The sequence below is a fragment of the Aulonocara stuartgranti genome, assembly GCF_965226115.1.
Source record: "Aulonocara stuartgranti genome assembly, chromosome: 12".
In the NCBI taxonomy this organism is placed as follows: Eukaryota; Metazoa; Chordata; class Actinopteri; order Cichliformes; family Cichlidae; genus Aulonocara; species Aulonocara stuartgranti.
Window position 1 is genome coordinate 37,737,902 of NC_138948.1, and position 19,662 is coordinate 37,757,563.

The 19,662-nt window shown below is 42.7% G+C and overlaps 1 protein-coding gene across 2 annotated transcripts in view; it reads left to right on the forward strand.

Moving 5' to 3' along the window:
• The window catches only part of olfml2a (olfactomedin-like 2A), a 27,569-nt gene continuing 7,907 nt past the window's right edge, over positions 1 to 19,662 (forward strand). The window contains exons 1-5 of one of the 2 annotated variants that reach the window (XM_082553354.1): positions 1 to 19; positions 14,650 to 14,913; positions 15,473 to 15,580; positions 15,725 to 15,901; positions 17,459 to 17,696. In XM_082553354.1, the coding sequence (XP_082409480.1) occupies positions 14,677 to 14,913; positions 15,473 to 15,580; positions 15,725 to 15,901; positions 17,459 to 17,696 (760 nt within the window). In that variant the 5' untranslated portion in view covers positions 1 to 19; positions 14,650 to 14,676. Of the gene's footprint in view, positions 20 to 4,251; positions 4,553 to 14,649; positions 14,914 to 15,472; positions 15,581 to 15,724; positions 15,902 to 17,458; positions 17,697 to 19,662 lie in introns of those variants that run through there. The other variant, XM_082553353.1, reaches the window with a different exon arrangement.

The window sequence follows — 19,662 nt, forward strand, 5'->3', positions numbered from 1 at the left end:
TGTGCAGAGCAGACTTCGGGTAGGGACTCTCGGGTCTATTTCACACTAAAAACGGGGCTTTAATCAGCTTCTGCTGCTAGCTAGCTAGCTACACGAAAATTGAAAAACAAAACGTGTTGAGGACACTGTGCGCTCACAATAAACTGTCCTAGTGTGTGGTGAGTTCACTGATCCAAATGTGTCTCCGGCTTTGCATCTGCAATTTAAGAAAGATATGTTTGCACTTTTCTAACCTTGGCTACGTTTCTCTGAGTGTACTACGCGTTGTTGTAATTAAACACTAGCGCTTTTGTTGTTTGGAGGAGCAAAGTGACCTGCCCACCAGTTAAAGGTCTGCTGCCATCCTGCGGAGACGGTAGGGCGAGGAATAATTTGGGGGTTACAGCGCCCTCTGATGGTCTCTCTACAAAGTCTCTGTGTGTGAAAAAGCGGTTTGCTAGCTGAAAGGCTCCCAGCCACCGTACCAGAGAAACGTTTCTTCATGCGAATAATTAACCTACGCTTTATTTAATAATTAATTAATAACATTTAATATTACCCGACGTGTTTTTGTTGGCAGCTCGTTAAAACGTATGTCACTTGGCGTATTTAACCTGACTCAAAAACAATGTTATTACAACCAACCATTTAAAGTCTCTGTTTATGTGATAATAGCGCAAAGCCACTGCAGTTTGAAAGAAAAAATGTGTCCTTAACAGTTGGAAGAGGGACAACAAAAGTATAAATGTATAAAGAGCATTTTCACATTTCACCAATCAAAACGGATTAAAAACAGCTTAAAGTTTGTTGTCTTTCTCAGAGCTGTTGTTGTCTTTTTTTTTCCAGTGGAAGTTATTCTCCTCATATGTGGGGTTTTTTTTGAGTGCCAGCTCCCTGTTTTCTAATGTTTATAATGTTTTATAACTAACCTTAAATTGAAAATATCACGATGTAGAAACAGATGTGATAAATCCACTGCCACTCCTACATGTCAGTAACTTTGGTCTGTACTTTTGGTTCTTTTATAAAAAAGCTTTGCCTTCCACTCGCCATCAAGTGCTGCTCAGACAGGATCGCATCACTTTGGGTTTTCTCTCTAATATTGCTGCACCTGACACACAGTCTGTTGTGAACTGAATTGAGTGTGATTAGATGCACAGTAGTATTCAGGTTTTGTGCCTTGTTTTTGATAATCCCCGTGCAGTGTTAGTTTCCTATGGTTTCAGCCGCTTTGATCATCAGGGGTTTTCACACACACACACACACACACACACACACACACACACACACACACACACACACACACAACAGGATTTCTATCAGAGTCCTCCAGGTAACAGATCAAGGTTTGTCAAAAACAAGCATGAAACAATAGTGTGGAATAAGATGTGCTCAGTAGTACTTTATTACAATGTTTCAACAAACACTTTTGGAACAATTCATTATTTTAGAACCCACAAAAGAATTTACATTAACTTAAAACTGAATTAAAATGGGGGGAAAGATTGATTACACTCTTCCAAGTTTTCAAGGAAACCAGTGGCGAGTGGATATTGGAATTCTGTGGGTCCTGTTTATCTTCTTTTATCATTTCCTTTTCTGCACTGGTACTCATACTCATCTGTGTACCCAGGATACTTCCTGGCTTTAAAGGTTCTTTTAAACAGAGAACAGACTTGTTTTTCTTTAAGGTTTTTTCAACCTGATCTCAGACGGGAAAAATGTAGACACCAAGTTTCTCATAGTTAACCAAAGCTAGATGTGAAGGACACTTTTTTTCACTGCAATAAAAATAAAAACTTGAGTCTTGAAAAAAAAGTAAACAAACATTTTTTTGAACTTGGAAAGCAACAAAAATAAAAAATAAAAACGAAAAAGGAGGTTATGATATCTGTTAGTGATTAGGCTTTGATGGAGGTGTTTATTGAGATGTGTGTGAGTCAGTGGCTTTGAAAGAGATGATTTTCATTGCATTACTTGCACTGATGTCCTTAATCTTGCCTCTGACGTATACAATCATAATTAAAAAGACTAAAGCTAACAGTAAAACGTTTAAAAACTACACTGAAATCAGCAAACCTGCTCTGGAAACAGAAAGTAAACTGACATGAAAAAAAAAAGTCTAACAACTACACTCAACAAAAATATAAACGCAACACCTTTGTTACTGCTCCCATTCCCCATGGGATGGACGTAGAGACCTAAAATTCATTCCAGATACACAATATAACCATCCCTCCCAAACAGTGGTCACAAATCAGTCCAAATGTGTGGTAGTGGGCACATCTGCTATATTGAGATAATCCATCCCACCTCACAGGTGTGCCACATCAGGATGCTGATCTGACATCATGAGTAGTGCACAGGTGTACCTCAGACTGCCCACAACAAAAGGCCACCCTGGAATGTGCAGTTTTGTCTCACAGCAAAATGCCACAGATGCCACAAGCAATGAGGGAGCGTGCAATTGGCATGCTGACAGCAGGAATGTCAACCAGATCTGTCGCCCGTGCATTGAATGTTCATTTCTCAACCATAAGCCGTCTCCACAGGCGTGTCAGAGAATATGGCAGCACATCCAACCGGCCTCACAACCGCAGACCTCGTGTAACCACACCAGCCCAGGACCTCCACATCCAGCAGGTTCACCTCCAAGATCGTCTGAGACCAGCCACCCAGACAGCTGCTGGAACAATTGGTTTGCACAACCAAACAATTTCTGCACAAACTGTCAGAAACCGTCTCAGGGACGCTCAACTGCATGCCCGTCGTCCTCATCGGGGTCTTGACCTGACTCCAGCTCGTCGCCGTAACAGACTTGTGTGGGCAAATGCTCACATTCGATGGCGTCTGGCACGTTGGAGAGGTGTGCGCTTCACGGATGAATCATGGTTCACATGAATGTCCCAGTTCTTGCATGGCCAGCATAGTCACCGGACATGTCACCCATTGAGCATGTTCGGGATGTGCTTGACCGGCGTATACGACAGCGTGTACCAGTTCCCACGAATATCCAACAACCTCGCACAGCCATTGAAGTGGAGTGGACCAACATTCCACAGGCCACAATTGACAATCTGATAGACTCCATGCGACGATGTGTTGCACTGCATGAGGCAAATGGTGGTCACACCAGATACTGACCGGTTCTGGGTCCCCAGACCCCCAATAGTGCAAAAAACTGCACATTCCAGGGTGGCCTTTTGTTGTGGGCAGTCTGAGGTACACCTGTGCACTACTCATGATGTCAGATCAGCATCCTGATGTGGCACACCTGTGAGGTGGGATGGATTATCTCAATATAGCAGATGTGCCCACTACCACACATTTGGACTGATTTGTGACCACTGTCTGGGAGGGATGGTTATATTGTGTATCTGGAATGAATTTTAGGTCTCTACGTCCATCCCATGGGGAATGGGAGCAGTAACAAAGGTGTTGCGTTTATATTTTTGTTCAGTGTAATTTGAAAATACAAGCTGTAATAATTGTGTTAGACACACAAAAACGTGCATACAGTTCGTTTTCCTGCCCCTCAAACAGAGTGGGACATTTCTGCTGTTTTCAAAGGAAACCTAAATAAGGATCAGTAGTCTGCATTGGCTCTATCTACAGCTATTGTTAAACATGCTGTTTCCCTCATGTCCTGCAGATGTCTCTGCTGACTGCTCCTCCACGGGAGGCTGAAGCATCAGGCAGGTGAACTACCGTCAGCCTCAGAAGCGTCCAGACTGAAGCTCGTCTGAGAACTTTGTCTTTTGCTTCATGTCAGCAGCACAAAATCATCCCAGAGGTTTCCTGATATGTTTTCACACAAAATGTGTTGTATGCTTGAACGATTCATTTAATTGGCTTAACAAAAAATCCTCTGAAGATGGTGAGCTACAAGACCACGGGTAGGTAGGGACTGTCACCCCGACAGTCACAGAAGTACTCAACAATGCGGCGGATCAATGTCCAGACGGTGGCGCCACAGGCATTCAAGTGTATACTAGAGCTTAGTCTTGTGAAAATCTATGCGACTTTCATCACCGCCTTTAAACTTGCAAAGAGCGACGCAGTGTCGGAGAACAGTTAAATGCACGGATGGAAAGCTACAAATCCAGATCACAGTCACTTATAAAGTAGTTTAATTTAGTGACTATGGATAATAATCTTTCTACTTTTTTTCTTTAAGCACATATTTTTAAACCGAAGCTATCCGTCCTCTACACAGTGAACACACACAACCACACACACACACATTATGGGTATTAGCGTGTAAACCCCTCCCATCCGCGGAAGATAGCGGATGACGGATGATGCACACTACGCGCCTGGCTGAACACAGAGTGCGCACCAACATCCAGCCATCCATACATCCACACGCACAGGCTCACGCATACTGTACGTGTTCTGTGCAAAGTGGAAATGGAGCTGAAATAGGCGCAGCGCTCTGGAATGCCCGCAGCACCTCCCGCTTTGGATTTCTAAATTTATTGCGCACAAACTGACGCACGAGAGAATGTGGAGCTATACGAAGCTGCTGGCCTGTCTGCTGATTCTGTGTAAAAATGCGTCCTCACAGAGCAAGGTAAGAACAGACCACTTTACTTTGTGGGACTTTTCTGCGCGTTTTCAAATCAAACTCTAACAGCGCTCACTCTGTGCTCATGCGCACCTCTGACTGTGATCCATTTCACGGAGGCTCTCAGACAGACAAATAAGTGGCTCCGAACACCTCCATCGAGCCGGGGCTTTAAATTTCCTGTCTAAGGTCTGCAGATGGTTCGGGTTCTGTGTCATTGTTTGTGACTCGAGGTAATCCTCCCAATGAGGGCTTTTGTGCGACAACAGTAACCATAGGTGCCTGTAATGACACCTCCAGTGCGCTCAGGACTGTGGCAGCAGAGTGTGGGAGAGATGGCACTCAGTGAGGGAACGGTAATATCTGGCTGCCGTGTTTGTACAGCTGCTGGACTACAGTAAGCCCTCACTCTCCCTCAGCTTAATCCAGCTATACACACACACACACACACACACACACACACACACACACACACACACACACACACACACACACACACACTGCCAGAAGATATAGCATATGTTCAATATGCCTGTGGACCAGAGGCTAGATTGTCTGTGTGTGTGTGTGAGAGAGACTGTCAACAATCGTCTGCTGCTGATTCTATCAGGGTGGCCCCTTTAGCACCAGTGTAGGTCAGTGAAGAGTAAAACCCATTATTAGTACAAGTGGTACATGCATAGCAGCAGTTCAGGGCGTAACACTGGGAGTAGCAGTACTGGCAACACTTTCCTGAGTTCCAGTGAAGAGGAGTGATAATGTTGCCATCAGTGCTTTCAACTTTGTGTCACTTTGCACCATTTCAATACACAAAGCCAGAACATAAACATGTTTTTCTTCCCAGCTGACCGAAGAACTCGTCTAACATTTGAAGCATAACGTCTGAATCTTTCATGTTGACCTTAAAGCTGAAGAAATGCCTGCAACTCGATGAGTGGAAACTCCAAAGCAGCGTACTCATTTTGGAACTTTCAACAGTACATATAGGTGGAATAAGCAGGTGTCTGCTTACTTGTGGCAAAATGTATAAATTAGGTAACAGCTGATACAACCCACAGTACTTGGTGAAAAGTCAGTAACCAATGAGCAATCACTGGGGCTGAAAAACAGCCAATAAGGAAGAGCACAAACCCGCTGCTCCTCTAATGGACTTGAGTTTAGTTCCAAAAGTAAGCCAGTCCCCATAGACTACCAGAACTGACCACATGAACACGTCTGACGCCTGGGACATTTCTCACTTTTTTAATACAAAGGCTCAAAGTTAGGGAAATTGTCACTTTGATAGAGAGGTGTGTCAACAGGCATCTGTAGGTGAACGCTGCTAAATCTTACTTTGGATCATTTCAGTCACTCCGCCGGTCTTCTCTCGTATGTTTGTGCTTTGGAGCATTTTAATGGAACTGACCATCCAACAAGTCTGTGCTTCAGGTTTAGTGAATGAAATTCTGGTATTTTATTAGTCCCCTGCATCTAAATATTGGAATTTCTGGCTTGGAAAAAAAATGTCCCGAGGCTTGTTCAGAAAACATTTAAAAAAATGTTGGTGTTGAGGCTTTAAAATGTGTTGTCCACTTATGATAAACATTTATGATAAGATCGACTGGATGTAACAGTGGAACTGGTCGCTGTAGTGCTGTGACATTACACTGGCTTTTGAACTTCCTTCTTCACCTCCTCCAAACCTGGAGTTTTTGTGGCCGTGGCTCTTTGTAGCCAGAAATGTGAATGGATTACTAAGTTATCAGCTAACACTAGAACACTTAATTAACAAGATTCATTTATAGACTGTGTGCGTACCTCAGACATGCTCAGATACCTACTAATAAGTGCTAAAATACACAAAATAGTGTGTGAGTCCAACCCCCAAATAGGTGGGGTTAGTTTTACAGGCGATTTACAGACGTTGCACTATTTCCTTAACACAGGTGCAGTCAGTTCATTCCAATATCAAGCACAAGCAAGACATGCTGTTTTATGGTGCAATTAGCAGTAAATTCTGTGATGCAAATGTTAATAAATGAGACTGCATACTTGATTTAAATATTCCCCTCTCTATATTTTGCCCCTTGAGAAAGGAACTCCTGGAAATATATATGCAACGGGGTCAGGCACATATATAGAAGTTCCCACCTCTTCCTCTTCCTCTTGTAACTGCACTCTGTTTGTTAATACTGAACTTTTTTTGTTCTCCCCCCCCCCCCAAAAAAAAAAAAAAAAAAAAACCCAGTTTGCGCTGGTCTGACCAGTGCCTTTCTGTGTGGAACTTGAATGTCCACCCAATGTTTGCACGGTCCTAAAAACTGATAGGTGGAAGAGAATGGATGGATGCACTCTGCCTCAAGTGGTCACTTTAGGAATTGCAGGTTTTTTTTAGCATCGCCTTGATTTTTGTAGCACTTATTTTTATGATTTATCCTCTAAGTAAGGTTATTAAATTGTAAGTGCACTGATTCTTATATAGCAATATGCATCCATTCATACAAGCACTGTTTCTGTGCTTTCTAACATTCACACTATGATGGATGCATCGGGGAGAAACTTGGTATCTTGCCCAAGGATATTTGGCATGCACATTTGGGCAGCTAAGTACTGAACCAGCAACGTTGTGATTAGTACATGACCTGCTCTACCACCTGAGCTACAGCCGTCCCCTACTGCTCAACAATTCTACATCAAAAGTAGAAAATGATAAAGATTTTTATGACATCTACACAAACAATTTGATGCCATTTATTTATTATTTTAGCTCTATATCAGTATGAAGTCATGCCTCGTTCATTGTGCAGCAGCAGTGTCATGGCTGACTCCTTGTTACTGTAGTCAGACTGGTGCTTTCAGTAAGAGCAGTGAGGGCACCGGAGGGTGGCGTGGGAACCGGCATATGCACCTGCGTTTTATTTTGGTTGTAAACAAACCTGAGGACAATCAGGACAAGGTCAACTAGGGGGTAGGGAGGAATAAAGAGCAGCATGGGGTGCTGAGTCTGCCTCAGCAAGACAGTCTGTGCCATTTAGGCAGTGTCAGAGCCTGGGCACGATTAAATATTTATGGACTTGCAGGTGCTGCAGTTTGCCTTGTAGTCTTCAATGTGCCTGAAATGACATTTCTTTCATGCTGTCTTATGCCAACACAACTTCGTTTAATTGGGGGTGTCACATGGAGGTTGATGAAGAGTCAACATTATCAGTCTGCAGACAGTCAAGTCTCTGTTTGTGGTTAAAACAAAGCTGTGGGAAATGAGAGACTCGTGTGTCTGTCACACTGAGGCTGAAGAAAACCTATTCTCCCCCCGACTGGTTCATCCTCTGCAGCTCTGTACATTACGGGAATTTGACTAAGATGTGATTTTGCTTGGTACACATGGTTTTCTTATTATTGCCCCTTTTCTTAAAGATAAATTAAATAGTTTCATATGTTTAAACATTACAAGGGTTAGACCCTTTTCACCCTGTGTGCAGCTCAATTTGTAATTGAGAGGATTCAAAGAAAAATGTTTCCGATTTATTTCACTATCTGCAAATTCTCCTACTGAAGAAAATAGTAAAGTGTTGTTCATGAAGTCGTCACCCAGTGAGCATACTCTGACTCTGATACTGACCAAATAATCTCAGTATTTTAATCCGTAGACCTGAAACTAGAGATTGAGCTCACTGAGAGCAAGATAACCGATGGTCATTTTCCCGTAGACGTCTTTAATAGCAGAACCCTTCCTGAAACCAGAGAGTCACCACCTGCTGGTGGTAAAACAATCCAAGTTAAAGGCTCCTTGCTTTTCAGACCCAGAAGCTGCATCCATCCTACAGTTAGTCGTCTGGACACCTACAGCAGGAAGTAGCTGACTTTTTTGCACTTTTGGTTCCCTCACCTGGAACATAAAGTCCACGTTTAAACTGTGAAACTTTTAGGACTAGAAAAGTTGTTGAGAACCTTCAACTTAATGACACTGAACACAGGAGGTCAGCAGGGGTTAAAGTCATGTGACTTCGGTGTTGCTCTTTTCACTGTTGTGTCAGTGCAGTTTTCCTTAAATTATTTATAGAAGAGATGCCAAGTATTAACAAATAGTAGTACTGGTTTTGTTGAGGAATGGCCCAATCCAGCTTTCTCCGATTCCGATCCAATAACGACACCTTTGCTGTCGATGCCCAGTACTGATCTGATATCAGTGTTTAATCATCTGTACATGTAAGAAATGAACACAAATATATGAATATATGAATTGCAATTTATTAGTGAGATAAATGAAAACAGGCACACAATAAAGGAAGGGAAAAATAAATCATTCATAATACATTTGCACTGGTTTTATTTCACATCAAAGCAGAGTTACAGGCTACAGTTGCAGCTGTTTCTCCTGTTTCAGCTAAAGTGAAATAACATTTAATCACATTGACAACTACGTAAGTATGTTAAAAGCTTACCAACAAGTTTTGCACCGTATCAATAGTCTGACTTTTTAGATAAGCTAAAAGTAATCCGTGGTTATGCTTGGATCTTTTTATTTTAGCACACTTTAACTACAGTTTGCTGACAAGTCAAAAACTTTCACAAACACACAAACAGAAGATGTTGATGTTGCAGCGTGAAATACCTGTAAACTACTGTTAGCTTCCTCTATGCTACATTAGCTCTGCTGTTAGCTCTGCTGTTAGCTCTGCTGTTGCATTGCAGAATAAAGACAAAAGAATATAAAACTGATTCATTGTCCTCATCATTATCTAATCAAACTTCTTGGGTCAGTATCAGACTGATATCTCATTTAGATATCAGATCTGCAAGTCTCTAGGTTTTTAGCGAAGCACGGTCATGGCTAGGTAGCTAAGCTAACTAGTGGCTAATTCTAAGTTGTCATTTAAAGTTGAGTTCCTTAATGCTAGACATACTTGACCGTATTTACTTTGTTGAAGAACTGTGTGGAAACCTGTTCACTGTGAGGAAACGCTGCTAAACCAAGCGCACAGGTTACAATATAGCTTTACTTCCATGTAAAGGTCAGAATTTGTGGGAATATTATGTTCAAGTAAAAATAGCATTCACATTGATACCACCAAAGCATTGCATTTGTTTTTCACGGTTGAATCAGTTTGTTGAATAAATGGCTTTAAAATGGAGTAGAGGATCTGTGTCACTGAACACTGAAGGAATTTGCAGCTCTTAATGGCTCCAATAAACATCTGGGGTGAGAAATCATCTGGAGAAAAGGCTTTGGCAACAGCAATCATTCCACTCATGGTTGAAGTCACAAAGCAGACACTAATAATTAGGGAAGTGTGTCTTTGTACTTGAAGTTATTACGATAGTGCCACAATGACAGATTGATTTGCATCTGTGAGATTTCAGCGGATTTGCACCCTTAAAAACCGACAAAATAATTATGTGTCATAAAAACATGTGTTTAGTACTTTTCGGAGCTTTTGTAAAATGGCTGTGGCTAAAATGAAACTCATGAAGGTGTATATGTCTTTGAGTAGAGACTGAAAGCTTTAAGTGTTATTTGCTCAGATACACAGATCCAGCAGGAATGTAGATGTGTACCCCTAAAAGCTGCGAGTGCTTGATACACTTTGTGCTGAGCTAATTAACATCCGCACGCTAATGCTGGTAGTTTTGTCTGAACCAGCGACTTCAAGGTTCATCTCCAGACTGAAGGCTTTAATAAAGATACCAGGTTAACTTTTGTATTGGCACTGTGTGTCTTCAGTACTGCTAATTAGATTAAAAATCAGGTCAGAGTGGAACATGGATCACACTTTGGCGCTCGAGTACCCTTGAAAGGAGATGATGAGGATTTTAAAGGCGTAGTTCTTGCTATAAATCTTGAAGGGTTAGAACTCAGGGTGCCCTCTCTGGGCATTTGTGGGAAAATGACAGACAGAGTGCTGATGTTTGGGTTTGCGGGAGGATGAAAGATGCAGCTGAACATACTGTACCTGCCATGCCTGCCTTCTTCACTACACAGTTGTCCCAGTGATTAGCAGCTGGCAGATCTCTAAAAGGGGAGGATATCCTTGTTTGTACGGGCACAGCTGCAGATACAACAGGCCGGTGCTCCCGAAACACTGGCTAATGAATGCGGCGGCCTTTTGTGTAGCACGTTGTGTGTTTTAAACAATCCTGAGCACAATTGGGGTTTCGCTTCATCACTGTCAGGGCACGTTAGCTGTTAACGGCTGCAGCAGTTGATCTAATAGAGCTCCTTGCAGTGTGCAGGCTCTTTTCCTCCCATCGTGCAGACGTGAGTTCACATTTGAGCCGTGTTCTTTTTGACCTGAAACTTGACTGCACTTGATAGGTCAAGGCCAAAGACTCAGAGCTCAAAGCATGCGTTAAATGCGCTGTACTCTTAATTATTAGCACTGCTAATTGTGTTGGCTGTTCCCATGCTGATAGGTCAGCTTGGCATGGGATGCTGGATGGTCAGTTAGGCATATAGGCTCATCTGATTTGACAGATGGAGGAAGCAGCTGCTCTGACCGGCAGAGGGATTCAGATTGTTCACAATAGGTGCCACAAAAAAGCCCACAAGATAATGACTCAGTCCTTCTTGACTTTAAACCAGGCACCAAAGTCAATCTTGCTGGAATTTCTCCACCTTAAAGCTGATGTTGCTATGCAGCGGTTGGTGTTAAGCTGGGGTTGAACAATGCAGCTCAGCGGGGCCATAGGCAGAGCCCCTGCTAAAGAAGTTTAATCTGCTAATCCGTTCTATTTTCATGTGGGTGTGTGATTTGTCAGGCTGCTGCCTTTACACTTGACATGGGTCAGGATTACCTGGGCTCTGCACACAGGAGTCCTGCCCCATATCAAGACCCCCTCCCAGTATGTGTACTGTAGAGTAGGGGAAATCATCCACTCCCCAAAACGAAACACCCTCTACACCTTTCCCATCACTCGGCCTGCATTCCTTCACTAATGAGCCCCCCCACCACCACCTTTACCACTAACCCTCTTTGCCATCACTAAGCCTGCGGCTGCACTACAAAAAGACTTCAAAAGCTGTGCTTTGACCAGGACAAACAGTCACAAATTCATTAATATACCATCGACCAAAACATAAAAAATACGAGAGATTTTATGTAAATAGTCGACTTGCTGTGTTTTATATTGTAGCAAGGTCCAGAATAATCAGTGGAGAAAGTTAAATATTTACTAATACCTCACAGTCTCATTTGCATGTAAAGATGAGGAAACGTGCAGGTTATTTTCATGTGGTCAGCCTGCTGATTCCTGCAGTCCGAACATGAAAGTCCATCAAAGTAGAACCAGGAGTCTTTCTCAGTGACCTGCAGCCAGTCAGATGCAAATAATGGAAACGCTGACAAATGAATACATGAACTGTTTTCCTCTGACCAAACCAGTAATCGTCTGTATTCACATTAAACATGTTAGCTTTAGAGAGAGAGACACATCTACACAGACAACATGAACATCATATTGAGCCATCTGCACAAGTGATTGTACAGGCAGCAGGCTGTCGAGTATGTCAGTAACACATTGTGATATATTGTGTCGCCTTTTTTAAACTGCAAAAGGTGAATTTCATCAGTATCTGGGGTTTTTTCAGCTAATTTTAATCTGGGACCGTGAAGCAGACAGACTCTAGACAGCGCTGTCATTCAAACCTTTCACAGATGTCCAGCTTAACTGCGTCCAACTGATGCTAACCCTCACAAGTGTGCAGCAGTCCGTGAGATGACGAGCTGTTACAGTCACATATGGATCCACGGCCTGTGACACCTCACACTTAATGCAACAAATTCTGCTGAATTCGACTGAACGTTTACCTGGATCCAACTTTGTGAAAAAATGTCACATTAGCAAAATAAAGCTTCTCACATCTGGGGTCCAGTTGAATTGTGTCTAGTGTTATTAGTGTTTTGCCATTGAGTTGATTTAGCTCTCTTAGCTAATGTTATCTGAGGACGGCGGTGCATGAGATAAGCCGTGTTGTGACAATTCCAGTAGTCCATAAAACATCAGCATTACGCCTACACAATATAAACAGTTATGAGGTGGCTTTTGTCACATTTACAGACAAAGTAAATGTATCATAGTATAAGTCTTTGACTTACAGCTAGCTGCTGGATGTTGCATCGTGTACAACAACAAACTGATCAGGTCAGAGAGTAACTTTCCAAGCGTGCAGGTGCAACACTTTGAACACTTTAAAGACTTTCTGTGAATGTGTTTTTCAAAGATCGAAGCTTAGAAAAGAGACACTAAACTCAAAGATGTTGGCTCGTGAGGTCGGAGGATCAAATCCTCCCTCCAAGCTCAGTCATGTGAGGGCTGAACCACAGCTCATTAATGAAGAATCTCAGCAAAGTGATCCCACATGTGCACCTGTCCTGTGATTTATCGCAGACCCTAAATCTCTCTAGGGAGGGATGACAGGCGGGACCTCCTCCAACACATGGTCCCAGCAGTAATAACTTTGAATTATGGTCTGAAAAAACAATTCTGCAGAGTGAGAAACACTTTTTTAACCACAGCGAGAAAACAATTATTCGAATTTAGACGTGAAAATGCTGCAATTCATTCATTCTGCTAGTAATAAAGACGCAGATCGTAACAGTTGTCATGCATCAGCTAACAGCTTGCAGTGTGCTGTACATGTATCGCTACAGTGCCATCGATTAATTAGAAGTTAAGAGGACTCAATGCTACATACATACCTAGCTAACTTAAATAAGGTAAAATGATGAGCCTTTGCTTACTGTCATGTGCTTTAAAATTAAATGTGGGGAGTCTTGGACTTTGTGTCATTTTTATATGTTTTACCGATAGCTAAACTCAGTAGCACAAAGCTGTAAATCTGAGCGAATTAGCTGATGTAATCTGACAGCTCGCAGTCCCTCTGTGTTTGCAGGCAATCTGGTGTTAACGGACATTAAGCAGAATGACAACAACAAAGCAGCTATAATGGCATTACTGAACACTGTGGAGAACTTTCTTAGTGCAACAACTGAGTGTAAAGGTTTCAGTGTGAGAGCTCAGACTGCCAAGTCACCATCACCACCTGAATGTTTAATCAAATATCCAGTAAATCTGAAGGTGAACTCCAGTGTGAAAGGTTTCTCACCTCGTGTCAGCTTGCACAGCCTCAGGTTGAAAATGTCTGCTCTGGCTGCCGTATTTTGCTTCTTGTTTTTTAAGTAAGCCAAGGCCTGCCAGAGGCATTGGCATCATGCTTGGCAGCAGCAAGCCAGCTGGTGATGAAGCCGAATGATTTATGTTTGTCTCAGAAGGCTTCCTGTGAGTCACAGCCGTTAAAACTCCAGAGAAGGGAAACACGCTGTTATTTTTCAAGATCAGTTTCCTTCCCTTCCTTTTGTTTCCCTGTATTAAAAAAACCATTTGTTACTCATTAAAATCCAGCAGGGATTAGACTGGATGACTGGAAAAGCTGTGGATTCCCTGGTAGAGGAAGGAACAGTAACACGCAACATTTAAAATTCAATTCAGTTTTATTTACACAGCACTAAATCACAACAACAGTCGCCTCAAGACGCTTTATATTGTAAGGTAAACCCTACAATAACACACACAGAGAAATCCCAACAACAACGTAACAACAACATCATATGACCCCTATGAGCAGCACTTTGGCGACAGTGGGAAGGAAAAACTCCCTTTTAACAGGAAGAAACCTCCAGCAGAACCAGGCTCAGGGAGGGGCGGGGCCATCTGCTGTGATTGGTTGGGGTGAGAGAAGGAAGACAGGATAAAGACATGCTGTGGAAGAGAGACAGAGGTTAATAACAGATATGATTCAATGCAGCAGCCTACACCTATTGCAGCATAACTAAGGGAGGATTCAGGGTCACCTGGTCCAGCCCTAACTATATGCTTTAGCAAACAGGAAAGTTTGAAGCCTAATCTTAAAAGTAGAGATAGTGTCTGTCTCCTGAATCCAAAAAAGGGTGGTAGATAACAGTACCATCCAGGTCAGTAATGCAGAAGCAGCTCGCTCAAGACAGGATTAGAGATGTTTTCCACTTCGTGTATGTAAAGTACCTAATGACATATATGACACAACGCCACAGAAAATGACTCTCTTTCTTTGGCTTTGAAAAGGACATATATCACATTGTTTCTTTCAGATTTTCGGAGAGACCGAGCCTGTTCGCATGACGTCAGAAGGTTCAGACTGCCGCTGTAAGTGCATCATGCGCCCTCTGAGCAAGGATGCATGTCTGCGCTTGAAGAGTGGCAGTGTACGTGTGGAGGACTTCTACACAGTGGAGACGGTCAGCTCTGGATCAGACTGTAAGTGCTCGTGCACAGCCCCGCCATCTTCCCTCAACCCCTGTGAGAACGAGTGGAAGATGGAGAAGCTGAAGAAACAGGCCCCGGAGTTATTAAAGGTGAGATCATGCAGCATACAGTCACCGTGATTATTAGAGTCACAGCATGTGTTTGTGCAAAAACACAGTTTCTTTAGCCTGTTTTTCCCCCACTAGGAGTCAGGAAATTCAGACACTGAAATTCCTGTTAAGTTTTGATGAAGTCATGAAGAAAGTAAATGTAATCAATGTCATTTTACAGAAAACAAAATAGCATTTATTTCAGTTATTTCAGTTTGTTTAGTTCGCAAAATGTAAAAGCAAAGCAATAACAACCATCTCTGCACAGAATCGGACAAGCAGAGGAAGCCCACTGTACCACATGAACCTAAAGGCCACTCTGACATCTCCGGCTCCACTTGGAAGAATGAATTAACCTAATATGATTGCACTTAGGAGTAGAGCACAAACATAAAGCACTGAGATGGATGAGAGCACTCAGGCAGAGTGATAGTAAATGCCTTTGGAGGGCACTTCAGCGATTACTGTGGTCAAACAGAAGCACATAAAGCTGTCAGCTGTGTCACGAGGAGACGATGATTAATGACGTTTCTTCTCCTTTTATCGTATGAACGAACAGCTCCAAGCTATGGTGGACCTCCTCGAGGGAACGCTTTACAGCATGGATCTTTTAAAAGTCCACTCCTACATCAATAAGGTGGTGTCTCAGATGAACACCCTGGAAGAGGTAGGCAAAACCCACACTGACATATTTATAATCAAAGTCTCGGTCAGGATGCACGGGCTTGGGAATTTTGAGGATTTTGTGATTTTTTTTTCTTTTTTAATCTCATGGACAGAGAAATGTGACACTAATGATCGTGTGTTGTAGACAATCAAGACAAACCTTACACGTGAGAATGAATTCGTCCGGGACAGCATGTTGAGCCTCACCAACCAGTTTAAGAGATACGAGAACTATTCCAACATTATGATGAGCATCAAGAAGGAGATCTCCAGCCTCAGCCTGCAGCTGCTGCAGAAAGACTCAGCTGAGAGCAAAGCACAGGTTAGGAACACAGTCTAAGCTTTCAGTGTGTCTTTGTGCTGCTGCCAGGACGGGTATGTGACAGACTTTAAAAACAGTACTGTGTGTTATTAGTTAAATCACAAAACTATTAAATTAAATTAAACTCAACACATGCCCGTAGTTATGTCCTTGTCAGTTCGGAGTTCTCTGGCATTACAAACTTGGATTAGCTACAATATTGGTCATAATCCAAACAAAACAAACAGTTTGGAATCTTTGTTGCGTCACATTTGTATTATTGTACTTTTACTGCTTCTGAGTGACCATGTTCAAGAAAACATTGCTGAGAAAATATTGTGCATCATTCTTAAAGGAATTTATGGGTCTCCTCAGGGGACGTTTGCTGAAACAACACTTTAACTAGAAGCTGAAGGACGTGTGTGAATACTGCATGTAAAAGAGTTGCAAAATGTAACCACTGTTATCAGGAAGTACCAGTCAAAAGTTTGGACATCATTTTACTACTTTCTACATTGTAGATACAAACTTAAGATATCAAATATATGAAGCAAGATATGTGGAATTATGTAGCAAAGAATAAATTGATAATATATAACTATAAATGTCTTATAGTTGAGATTCCTCAAAGTAGCCATCCTTTGCCTTGTTTCCATGTTTGCCTGTGTGAATCAGGCCTTCATGGTCAAATAGCTGCTGAGAAACCACGACTAAGGAAAAGCAACAAGCAGAAGATTTGTTTGGGCCAAGAAACACAAAAATGGACATTAGACCAGTGGACATCTGTGCTTTGGCCTATAAGTCCAAATTTGAGCTCTTTGGTTCCGCCCACCGTGTCTTACTGTGGCACAGAAAAGCTGAACGATGGTCTCTACAAGCACGGTTCCCACTGTGAAGCATGGAGGTGGAGGAGTGATGGTGTGGGGGGCTTTGCTGGTGACACCGTTGGGGATTTATTCCAAATTGAGCGCACACTGAACCAGCATGGCTACCACAGCATCCTGCAGCCACACGCCGTCCTCTGGTTTCTTTTAGTTGGACCATCATTTATTTCTCAACAGGACAACGACCCCAAACACACCAGGCTGTGTAAGGGCTATTTGACCAAGGAGAGCGATGGAGGCCTGACCTCCACTGTCACCTGACCTAAACCCAATGTATCTCTGGGAACTCCTTCAAGACTGTTGTTAAACCATTTCAGGTGACGACCTCATGAAGCTCATCAAGAGAGCCAAGAGTGAGCAAAGCAGGAATCAAACGGCGGCTATTTTAAAGAATCTTAAATATAAAACATTTTTCATATTTCATAGTGTTGATGGCTTCAGTGAGAAAAACAATAAATGAGATGGTGTCCAAACGTTTGACTGTACGAGAGAAAGAGAGAGATACAAACATAGAGATACATTAATATGGAGGAAAAGAAGGATGTAGTAAACCTCTGAAAGAAGAGCAGTAAGATTAGTCATCAGTTATATTACGTTTACTATCATTACACCTGAAGGGTGAACTAATCAGCCACGTATAAAACACACAGGCCACTATTACTAATATCCTGACATAATGTGAATTTCTTTCCAGGCTACAAAAACCAAGGAGGCTGTAAAAATACCCAACAAAAAGAGCCCTGCTGTTAAACCTCCTCCCAAACCTCCCAAAGAAAAGGTTGTCAAGCCCAAGAAAGAGGTCATTAAACACGGGAAACTGGTAAAGCCTGATCCTACAGTCAAAACCAAGGTGGTCGGCCACCAGCCTGGCGTGGTGAGGGGCATCACGTACTACAAGGCCTCCAAAGCTGACGAGGACGAGCACAGAGGAGGTGAGGGTTTTGGTTCTCTGTACACGCTCAGAGTGTAGCGGTGTGTTCGTAGAACGCCGCCCTCCACGAGCTAAAACAAACAGCGTGTTCACACTTTAGCTGAGTTTGCTCTCCCATGTGTGTGCGATCATCTGTGTGTGATCCACTGTGGGTGTTGAAAACGATCCAAATTAGTTTCCTCAGCAATCTAATCTGACCCCACATGATACTTTCCTGGATCAGGATCAGCCTGCAGCCAGAGTCATGGAACCAGAGCGTGTACGAGCTCCATTTGGTTTCAGCAGAAAGCCTTCCTGAGAATCTTTAAATAAGTGCGACATAAGGCTGTAATTGTGTTGCACACTCTACACTTGAGTTAATAAAACTGGGAATCCATCACTGTGTGGCACATGTGATCCCCATAATGCAAGATTTATTCCGGTGTTGTTTCAAGCAAAGCTGTTCCAGCGAGTGTCCAATTGGATTGCTGGTGCACATTCAGCCAGCAGGAAATCCAAACCTATTAATGACAAAACACATGGAGCTGATGGAATGCTGTCTCAATGCAATGCTGCCATGTCCATGACATGCCTCTGCTTCACTTCTCACAATAACGTGAGGGGACCCTCACCAGTGCAGAGAAAACATTTCCTGACTCCTTCCAATCCTCTTTAAGTCTAGTTGAGTGAATAGGTATGCTGCGTTTGCACAGGGCACACGCACATAAGGTTGTCACACTGTTGTCACAATCTGACAGAGCCCACCCGCTCTTGTCAAATTGCTGTTCGGCTACATTTCCATAATCTGCAGCACGGATGCAGGGACCTTTATTCATCCGGGAAAGCTTGATGCTTTTTGTGCGCTCGGCACATTTGGCTACAGTGACACACAGTTTGTGTTAGCACACCTGTCAATCACAGTTTCCTTTAAACGTCACTCTTATCCAAGTGGATAACTTGAGTCACCCACTCTGCAGCTGTTATGGTGGAGGAAACTATCCATAAAGGTCAAAACCAACAAGACGAGCCCGGAGAGAATTTACAGAAGAGCAACTGTGTTTGGCACAACGTTGCATTCAGAGTCGCAATTCTGATTGCAAAAGCTGCCAGTCACGAAAAAAGGTCAAAACCATTTTGTAAACACGTTCAGAGTGTTGTTAAATTTGCCATTTCAACACGGGGGTCTGTGGAGACGGAGTCGCCTTTGGAACCAGCGTCTCGTGACCTTCAGGAGAACCGCAGCTGTTTGCATGAAGGTTTCTCCTCTCAGTGGGACTGGTGTTCAGTGAAGTCTACATCCCTGATTGCAGCCATTCACCAACTCTCTGTGGATGGTACTCACGGTCATTAATCAGTGCTCATTTGCATATTAACTATGAAGCTGACCTCCCGGGACATTGAAACCTTGTAGTAGTTCCAGACTGAGACTGATGTATGGCAATGCTTTTTCTTTAGAACGTGGCATCATGTGCCTTGGCCTTGCATATCTTCATCACCATGTCAAAGCACTTTACAGGCTCTTTTTATGCAGTGCAGTGTGTATCCCATCTGCTTTACAAACACAGATGAAGGCCCCGTCCTCGAACACTTACCCAGCATTCATTTTTTCTGAAGGATTCTGGTAATGTTCTCAGAATATTGTTGCCACTGGTGCCCATAGGCTCCATCTGCTTAGAGCATGTTAAGGTCTCTGCTTATGTAGCACTGCTCCCCACATCTGTCTGTCAGGACCAAAGTCACTGTGTGAGGACCAGAAGGAGACTGAGTACATTTTACTAATGGCAACAGCAGTTTGAATTTATAAGGAAAGAAGCAATACATTTGTTGTTTTTGATGAAGAACTAGAGTGTGTGTATACAGTGTGGATGGGAACTGATAAGAATTCAGCAATTTATATTCCATTATTTCTCACTTATTTTTATTCTTATTTATCACTTATCACATTATTTATTCCATTTCTTATGGATTCTCTCATCGATTGGGTTCTC